At 29.6% G+C, this 10,847-nt stretch overlaps 1 protein-coding gene across 2 annotated transcripts in view; it reads right to left on the bottom strand.

The window, feature by feature from the left end:
* Window positions 1–10,847, bottom strand: part of LOC106459416 (gamma-tubulin complex component 2-like) — a 91,426-nt gene that overhangs the window by 26,070 nt on the left and 54,509 nt on the right. For both annotated transcript variants that reach the window (XM_013919036.2, XM_022385913.1), the window contains exons 16-19: window positions 8,437–8,498; window positions 5,030–5,142; window positions 4,432–4,582; window positions 1,011–1,190 (exon numbers count right to left, since the gene is read on the bottom strand). In XM_013919036.2, the coding sequence (XP_013774490.1) occupies window positions 1,011–1,190; window positions 4,432–4,582; window positions 5,030–5,142; window positions 8,437–8,498 (506 nt within the window). The remainder of the gene's footprint in view (window positions 1–1,010; window positions 1,191–4,431; window positions 4,583–5,029; window positions 5,143–8,436; window positions 8,499–10,847) is intronic.

Here is a 10,847-nt window from a genome sequence, read left to right as displayed (position 1 = left end):
AGAAAAGGGAAGAAAACTGATGTCAAATGGATATGCATTCTAATTCATCCTGATTTGGTTATTTGATTAGATTTGAGTAATAATTTGATATGCATAAAATATCTTTGCACTTTTTTATACTTGTTGCATAATTCAATATGAAAAATAGCAGCAGATAACCTAGTGGGGAAAAATTAGATCTGTACATAATGAGAATATTTTGATTATGTACATATGTTTCTTTTACTTACTGGGTGGATATTTACATATATTATACATAGAAAATGGTGCTACAATACAATTTGGCTGTCTTAATCATCACATGAAAATACTAAAAACTTTAACTGCAGCCACTAATGAGAATAGTTAAATTTTACTCAAATTTCACTGAAACAATGGCTGTAACTCCAATAACCATTTTGTTAAACCACACTTTTACTTGATATGAACATTAAATTAAAACCAAATCACAGGAGGCTTTGATTGCTACTACATGCGTGTTCTGTAAGTAAGGTATACTCTATCATTTCTTTATTGTTACTTTCATTAACAATACTGATTAAAATGTTAATATGTCTAATTTTATTACTTTTAATTTTTAATATTCTGCTTTTATTATAGCTTGTTTCACAATGTCAAGTTAATATATATATTTAGGACTAACCTAACCTTATAAACTGGCCAAACCTCATAAGTTTATGGCTGAAAATATTATTAACAGTGATGTTATCCAGCTGATGAAACAATGCATTCCAAACAATATAAGTAACAACACAAGAAATGTATATTTAATGAGCTATTATCATTACCTGGTTGATTTTTAGTTTCACTCCAAGTAGGTAGCTTACTCTTATCAGAAGTTAATATTAATGAGTGAAAAATATGTAAAAACATCTGCATTATATAAATATGAAACAGTTACAAAGGCACAACACAGAGATGGAGGTGTTAAGCTTTTCAACAGATATTGATTTAGATCAAACAAATTCCAACATTTTAGTTGCTGATATTTACAGGATATATCTACATACCGAATATCATCTTTATATTTGTCTGAGTTCACCACACTAGTTCGAAGAGCAAGCTCAAGAAGTGACTCTAAACGGGTTGGCATAATATCATCAATATCTTTGACCAGCTCTTCCTCAGCCATATCCAGAAACTGAACAATAAAATCTCCTTGGTCCATCAGAAAGTAGTGTTTTACAGACCTGGTTTTGAAAACAGCATGAATTTAAACACTTTACAAAAATCTCAACAAAACTAAGACATACTGAATTGTATGTAATCAATGGTAACAGTGTTTCAGCGTATTTTTGTTAGACTTTTTGAAAATCATCAAAAATGTCAGCACCAAACACGAGGCAAATCTAGTCTGAAAAAAACTCTACTAAAACTGTATTACCTCAGAAGATATCCTGAACAATTATAAACCTTTTCAAGCATGGTTACCTCTAAGAAAATAATGCAACTCCAATATTCAAATTTTAAAGTCCACATGCTATAAACAATTTACTATACAGAAATTTGATACAACAATCAACAAAAAAACATTAGTTTTTCATACAAGTTTATAACTTGAAAGAAATTTATACCACTGTCTACTGATGCATAAGATGAGACATGATGTCATGCTCAGAAATGTTCTTACTATTTGATATCTTTCCTTAAATATTATGTTTTTTTATCATCATAAGGCACTTCTGTATTCCTTCTCCACTCACTTGGACATGAAGAAGCAACACACAAGTGTCTCAAATTGCCGTCAACATATCTTGTTCAAGGTAAGATGTCCGAAAGTAAAAACCTTCTTGATTAGGCACTCTTGCTAAATATGCCTCTCAAACGGCTTATGGTGTAATGGTTATCTTCAGGTGAAAGGTACATCAACAATAATATATATATATATACCAACTTAAAGAGCATGAAGAAAAATGATGAAATCATAAATTTATGCTATATATGTGATATTCACTCAAGGATCTCCTTTTCTTTTTTTAAATTCTCAGTTACCTGAGGACAATGAATTTGAAATAATTAAGTTGCCAGCAATAAGGACATACTTGTTCAAACTTTCCTAAATATAAACAGAGCTCAGAATTGTTTGGGTTACTTGAGTTCCTCTTTTGCATCTTACCTATTTTTGTTAGTAATCTTTTATTAATATGAATCTATACCTTTTACACTGGATAAAAATAATGTTCATAATTAAATTTGACATACTTATTATAACTGGGAAGAAAATATACCATTGATTTTTGACTGCACAATGCATCACATACGTAGGGTAATTCATAATCTAAAGAGAGTATGTATAATTAGGAATTGAAATAACTACCAAATGAAGTAAGTTTGTGCTGTTGTTTTTTTTAGGTATGCTATGTAAACATTAAAAAAAAGTGAAAATTTTACATAATAACTAAATATGAACAACCAAAGCTAAAAGTTATGGTTAGTGTTTTTCAAAATAAATGTTGCATACATTTTGGTACAATAGAAAATCATATTAGTTCTAAACATTGTCTAATTCAAATTCATAAAATGAAGACTGTACTTCAGATATTATTATTATTATTAAATGTTGCATACATTTTGGTACAATAGAAAATCATATTAGTTCTAAACATTGTCTAATTCAAATTCATAAAATGAAGACTGTACTTCAGATATTATTATTATTATTAAATGTTGCATACATTTTGGTACAATAGAAAATCATATTAGTTCTAAACATTGTCTAATTCAAATTCATAAAATGAAGACTGTACTTCAGATATTATTATTATTATTAAATGTTGCATACATTTTGGTACAATAGAAAATCATATTAGTTCTAAACATTGTCTAATTCAAATTCATAAAATGAAGACTGTACTTCATATATTATTATATATGGCTTTCGCATACACATACACATTGGGATTTTAAACAATACTTAATAATATCAACATTATATCTCTTTCTTCAAATATTATTATGATTACAATTTTTCTAACATGATTTCATACAGACCAATGGGGAAGTAAACTGCTACAACAAAACTAAGACAAACTTGTACAATGGGGGTCCACTCTGTTCATTAATATAAACAATAATTTTTACTGTTGATCAAAATAATTAGTCAAAGTTTTCAGAGTTACTGGACTATTAAAGCCTCGTGGTTTTAAATCGTGTTATCTATTTAGACTATATATATTTCCTAAGTAACCCTTTAGGGGCTAAAATGATCCTATGAAACTCCAGGTGCAAATTTAATTTAAAAATATAAATGGCATCTATTTCAATAATTTTGAGCCATAAACTAGGGTACAAATGGTGTTAAAACATTTTATAAAAAAGATGAAAAAATGTCTGATCATTCATCATGTAATGTCTGGAGGGGGTGAAAGAACAACATACTATGCATTTTATATGTTTTTCTCTTCCTTATTGCTTCCATAGTTTACTCTTGTACTTGCCAAACAACTATGTAGAATTACAAAGAAAATTACATATTACTGAAGCTTTTAGAAACTGAGCTATGATTATTTGGTTGAACTTGCATGTCTGTACCTCTACAGTCTTGACAAATAAGCTTATATTTCAGACTTGAAAATAGATATGCCTTCCAACTAAAAACCAATGACAAAGGGGAGATTCTTAACTCCAAAATGATGTAAGCAGCTTGCAAGTTATTTATAATGGAATTTTTCTACCTCTATTAAGTTCTCAAGTAATAACGAGTATAAAGGCCACACCTGAAAGATGACTGCAATGTTTTTATAATCACAGACCTCTAAATCTTTTAATACTTTCTGAAGATGTTTTCTCATTGATGATAATGTAGTTAAATTATTTCCTTTTGATATCTACAGAAATATTTCTCTAGAACAAAAATTCAAGTAAGGATATCTGGGGTTGTCAAGTAAATAAGCCTAAAGAGTTCTGCAACAATGTTTGATTATATGCCATTACCAATCGTGTGGTACTTATGTAATTTATAATCAGGTTTTGTTATTGTTTCAGTTAGAAAAAAAAAGTTAATGAATATAAAACAAATCAAAATTGGTTGTATATATGAGGTACGACTTTTTAATCACAAACAAATAAGTAAATTATATGTTTACATATTTCCTTCATATTTTGTATGCTGTTATGGGAATAAAATCAGACAAAAAACTAACTTACTAAAACACTGGACACTTCTTTCAGATTTTAGGCTAATAACATAAAGATGAGAAACCTAAGACAAAAGGAAGTATTGTTATTTTTTTTTTTTTTTTATTAAGAACTGTTTTATAGTGAGCTTTCATGAAATTCAGATGCCAAAAAGTTATACAAATACTAAATATAATTAAACGATTTATTTTACATATAAACTATGTATTCTTTAAAATATTTGTAAGGTTTTGGGCACTTTCATTCTGTAATTTGTTTGTTTAAGGGATACAATAAAATAAAATTTATACTCACCTTAAGCGACCCATTAAGTCTGATCCTTCCATCAGCAGGTCCAATAACTTTTTACTTGCAAATTTATAAGCCGTCTCAATCTTTTCCACATACTGTCTTTCTGTGACCGTGTACACGATATGCTCAGCATCAGGAAACTTTATGTCATTTCCTACAAGAAAAAGAGACTTCTGAAAACCAACAGTAAATGTCTTAAAAACTTAACATTATAAATATTTAGTGGATAAGATACAAAACAGTTCCCAACTCTAATAAGCACATAGTAATACGGCAGCTGATCCACACTGTCTCAAGAATTAGAAATATGTATTGGGGATAAGCTGAGAACCATATATAAGATTCACCTAATCCTAATAATGACTGTGATTTAAACAACTTAGCAAATAGTGGTATGTCATGTGAATAGCCCTGACAAATAAACAAAAACCAACATAAAATTCTAAACTGTCTTTTAACAAACCAAAGACAAAGTATTTATATACATGCTGTCCAAAGCAAACGATTAGCAGTCAAAGACAATGCAATAAATGTTTGTAAAAACTTAAAACATTTATAACTCTCCAACTACTAAGTAATTTTTAAATACTGATGAATTTACCACACTGACGAATCACATTCAGGTATTTCCCAGTCCGTAATATCATATCAGCTATCCTTCCAAGAAAAGTGGGAATCCTTTCCCTTCTAATAGTATAGCGTTTTTCCCAGTAACTGTAGCAGCGATGAAGGATAACAACCTTTCTTGTCCTTGTATCTCATTTCCAAAGCCAATTATGTTATGATACATTTTATAGTTTACTCAAATATCAAGACACTTCTTGCACAATATCATTAACAGTTATTTGAGGTCTAATAAGCATTTTAGTAATATTTTACCTTTGTATGAGTAGACAAGTGTATCAAAATGTCTACACATATAACAGAAAACTCATTTTCAAAATATAAAAGTGGCAGCAACTTTTCAGTAAAACAAAAACTGTCACACTATACATTCTTTTTTAAAATACTGCATAACTTAAAATTATTTTGAATATTATAATATGCATAGCCATACATACTTTGTTGTTGCTGAACCATCTTTTCTATTGCTATTCTGGTATAAATCTTTAATTTTATGTCTTGTTCTTAAGAATCTACATTTTTTCATGATAATATATTTGTATGCTTGGTGTTTACAACTCGTTCATTTTCCTGGATAGTTAATTTAAGCAATGAATCTCTATTGTTGTTGTTTTGTGTAAAGTTGTTGTTTAGGCCAATGTTTAAAATAAGCCTAGGTTTTAATTGCATAATTTATGGCTGTTAGGACTAGTAGAACATAAACAGGTTGGTGAAAATCAGCCAAATACACTCAATGAAAGAAAACTCATTTGACAACTTTCATCACAAAAAACTCAAGTGGCCTCACTATTTTTAAATCAGTGAAGTGTTCTTATGTTGAATTAGCTACTCCTGTTTAGTGACTGACCCTGGCTACTAATTCTAATTTCTGTAAGAATATAGTACCCTCCGACTTATGTTTTGGTCTGTTTATTTCTGCAGTAATGGCTTGCTAAATTTTCATAGCTTTTTAATGTTAGATAGTGTCAAACAATTTTGTATTGGCACTTCTCAATTCTGTATAGCATATTTATTTAAGAATGAAACCAAGCAAGCTAAAAAAAAAAGGTTTAAACATCTCGAGTCCAATGCTGGGCACTAAAGGTCCACTGCGATGTCTGGGTGAAGATTATGAACATGATTATTGTGTTTCTTTTGTGGAACTAAATCCAAACTAATTATCTTGTTTATATTTTCAAGAAAGGTTCCTACTATAGCTGCAATGAGCTACTGTGTTCTTTGGTTACTTCTGGTGACAACCTATTCAACTTTCTCCACAACCTCTGCCATGTGACTGGTAGCCAGATTCAGAGTAGTAGCCTGATTTTGTTTTGTTGGAATCATACCTTACTGTGCTTTACCAATATGATTCAACACTAAAGATATCACTTTCCTTAAAATACTAACATTTTGTGCCTTGTAAGTTTTTATAACCATAGAATAAGACAACTTTACATTGGAAAGTCCCATAATGTAAGGGTCAAATCACCATACTTCAACTTAACTGGAATAAGTCACAGCTTTTAACCTGCAGGCCATGAGGATAGCCATGATCAATGTGATTGGATATGCAAATTGTTATCATAGATTGTGAATAATATTCTATAGCAAACATCTCAGAAAATAATAATTTGCTTTTAAAAACCTAACAGCAACTCTTCAGAAGTAACACGATGGCACACATTATAAGTAAAGAGGCAGCACACATAAGTTTTGAGATAGCTAACATTATAAGTAGTGAGATAACACACATTATACATAACAAGACAACATGCATTACAAGTAAAGGGATAGCACACATTATAAGTTATGAAATAGCTCACGTTATATGTAGTGAGATACCACACATTATAAGTTATGAGATAGCTCATGTTATATGTAGTGAGATACTACACATTATAAGTTATGAGATAGCTCATGTTATATGTAGTGAGATACCACACATTATAAGTTATGAGATAGCTCATGTTATATGTAGTGAGATACTACACATTATAAGTTATGAGATAGCTCATGTTATATGTAGCAAGATACCACACATTATAAGTAACAAGACAGCATGCATTACAAGTAAAGAGATAGTACACATTATAAGTTATGAGCTACCGTACATTACAGATAATGACATAGCACAACTGAGAAATTGGAAATGACAGTTAGTTTTACAAATCCTTAAATCAAGCACAGAAAAACTGTTCTAAAATTTTTAACAAGATCAATTATTTTTTGTTGGAAGACTACTAATTAGTCAACCACTTTTGATTTTTAACAGGCCCCTCATGAGCCAGTGGGGGAACATTTTTGTTGAAAAAAACAAACTACCCAATCCAGTTTTTCTTAATTTGAACTGAAATGTTCTGGACATTTTTACTGGCTAAAAATAAGGCATTTTCTGCACTTTTTTAGCATTGGAGCTGCAAAAAGTGATTTGAAGTGGTAAGGTGACTGAAATCTTTCAGCACATCAAGAACTTAACAGCCAAGCACAAGAAGCATGGGTAATGACACGCAGATGTATTAAGGAAACATTTAGAACCACCTTGGTTGATATTGTGCATCAAGCCAAGTACAGTATTATGCCTGCAGCTGCTTTCAAAATGTTCCTGTCTGCTCATCGTACTGCTGACTATAGTGATGCTTCGACCTTCCCTACCAACTTGTAGGTGAAATCGTTCGTATCTCAACTGAAAGCTAAACATAAAAAAGGTGATAGCAGGATCATAAAAGATTGGCAATTGCTTAATTAATGATGCTGATAATGTGGCTTATTGATATATACTGTTTTCGTTTGTTAATTGATAAATTTTAAAGTGAAATACAGCATCCTCAAGTCTCAATATTGGCTAGTATTAAGGTCTACCTGCTGGGAGTAAATTCTTGTCTCAAAAAGATACGTCCAAAACCACCCTCTTTGGGAGTTTCCGGATTGAACTTACTTTTAATATTAAAAGACACCCCTTGGCTCCTGAGGTACATGTTAAAATATATTTTTATTTATGTCAAAATATTTGTCACATATAGAAGAAAAAAAATCCATAATGTTCTCTGAAATTAATCCATGACTCGTCTAATACACTTTGTATTATTTTATTATTATTAACAGAGATGTTTTCTAACACATTAGTAGTAATCTTTATGAAATTGTGTTTAAAAATTTACAAAAGACAAGTGTTAGTCACCTAAGTGTTGTTTAGGTCCAATGCAGTATATATGAATATATATATATGGATATTAACATTTAATGTATAACTTTAAAATCTGATAAAAAAGATACTATTGTTTTATATAAATAAAAATCAACTGTAATCATATCACAAATATCAGTATTCATACATATTATTTAAGAAAACAGCTTAATAAGTGACAACAGCTTCAATTCACAATTGCAACTTTCAAAAAAGGATACTCGTCACTATAATCAACTGGCAGTTCTTCTTTTTTAACTAGTTCATTGTCTTCAACCAAGAACTAGAATAAATAAATTTTAACAAATATTAAAACATCTCTACTGTCTAATAGCACTTGAAATGTTTCCAAGATATCAAAAAAATGAATGTATTTACACAATAACTGCTTGTCAGTCTATCAATAATAAAAAATATGAGACCTTAAAAAATGATTTAAAACAATAAAAATTAAGTACTTGTAGCAACAGGTTGCATGTATATAAATACATAATTTAACCTTAAATAGGCTTGTTTGTATGTATTTAGACAAAGTTTAAAATAGAACAACACAAGAAAACAAAATACACAATTTAATTATCAGCTTTCCTAAGGAAAAAACCAGTGAATGAAACAGAAATATATGAAACAATTAAGTCATCCATCTAAGTTTGTTTTGATGAATTTTGTGTAAAACTACTCAGACTATCTGTTCTAGTTGTTCCTGATTTTGAAGCGATAAACTAGAAAGAATACAGTTAGTCAATATCACCCACCAACAACTCTTGGGCTACTTTTTACTCACAAATAGTGGAATTGACCATCACAATATAATACCCCCAAAGCTAAAAGGGCACATTTCAATCACTGACCTGCAGATAGAGAGTTGTACTTCCTAGCCACCAGGCTATGCCTGCCTCCACATCTAAGTATGACCAAAATGTAATACAGTAAAATATGCAAAGCACATGAAAGAAACAGTTAAAAATGTTGTTATAAATTATTTTAATGTAGAAAGGGACTGGGCTGTATTACTACTTTCAGTAAATAGGTATCACCAAGTTTTTCCTTAAGTCCTGGATTCAACTATCATATTGAATTTAAGAACATTATCTATTACCACCCAAATATATACTGCTGCATCCTCTTCAGAAAGCTGATGCTCTTGTTGATCCAACTTAATAAATGTACTTTGTATATCAAGAAGCCACTGCTTATTGTAATTGAAACTAAATCTGAACAAGAAAAATTTAGTGCTCCCTTCTTTATTGACAGTGTAGTATTAAATTCTGTCTGTATGATTGTGACAAACGAAACAGTTTAATTATTCCGAATTATAGTATGACTTCTAAAATGAACAGTAACAGGTTTAAACAAGCTGTCATTAGCACCAACTTGTTAGTTTCACCAATAGAAAAATGTAAGGCCTTTACATTTGAATGCTTTAATACTCGGGTCATCTTTATGAAGATTTTTCATAAACTTATAATAATGAAAAGTCTTAAAACATTAATTAACACACTTTTCAAGGGCCAACTGACAAGCTAAAAGAGCCAGCAATTTAATCAGTATAAATAATTAAACTACAATTGCTACCTATACTGATTTCAAACAATAGTTTGAAAACAATTAATTAGTGTTCACATTCTTATGTTTTTCTAATTTTCACAGATGCTATGATATTCTAAAAAAGCATACATAAAATTCACCTTTAATACTAATACCCAATAATAAATAGCATGTATAGTATTTAAAACAGACAATTAAATAAAATAATTGATACATGTAAAGAAGTTCTTAATTTATTTCATTTTCTCTGGACATATTTTTCATTGTCTTTATCTTTTCTCTTAAAGCATCATCAATAATATATACTTTATTCTGCTGTATTGTATATTATATCTCTAAAAAAATTTTAAAATTTCTTTAAGTTATTGTCTGGAATTTGCTAAATCAGTTGAGTTCATGTGTTAAATTTAGCCTGAAGTATTACTTTATCTTCTATTATTTTCTTGTTTGCTACTATTTGCATTGGTTTCTTTATCAGTGAAAATATATTAGTCAACTACTATGCCATTAATTTCTACTAGTTTAAACAACTGATTTAATTAGCTGTTTTAAATAAAATGCAATACATCATTACGTTTTAAGTACATTCAAATTTTTTAAAATATTTTGAGCACCTGCTACTTTTCACAATAGAAGACAAATGGTTCTACAATACTTGCTGAAAGTGTTAGAGAAATAATGGTTTACGTATTAAGTATGAAGTAATAATTTATAGATGTAAATATAAAGGTATTCCAATGATGAATGTCAAATAAAAATGTAAATGTTCGTTTGTTCAAAATCTTAAATCTCCGAAAGTTCTTCACCGATTGCTTTGAAATTTTGACACAACGTTGCATTCGAATATACGCGTCTTTTTATATACCTACTATTATATAAATGTCACACCTGTGACAGGTAAAAACATGCTTTTTCTGAAAAACAGCGCCCTCTGTTGGACGTAAAAGCAACACACGCTATACTAAATATTTTACGATTTCCAAATTTCCAATTTTACAATTCCATTTCAATGTTACCGATTGCATTATTAAATTGAATTTTCATAGATTTCGATTTATTTTCATTTTGTATTTAATTTATTTCG

Source organism: Limulus polyphemus, unplaced genomic scaffold (genome assembly GCF_000517525.1).
Source record: "Limulus polyphemus unplaced genomic scaffold, Limulus_polyphemus-2.1.2 Scaffold605, whole genome shotgun sequence".
NCBI classification, from domain to species: Eukaryota; Metazoa; Arthropoda; class Merostomata; order Xiphosura; family Limulidae; genus Limulus; species Limulus polyphemus.
The sequence above is the reverse complement of the archived record's forward strand: the minus strand, read 5'-3'. Positions and strand labels throughout refer to the sequence as shown.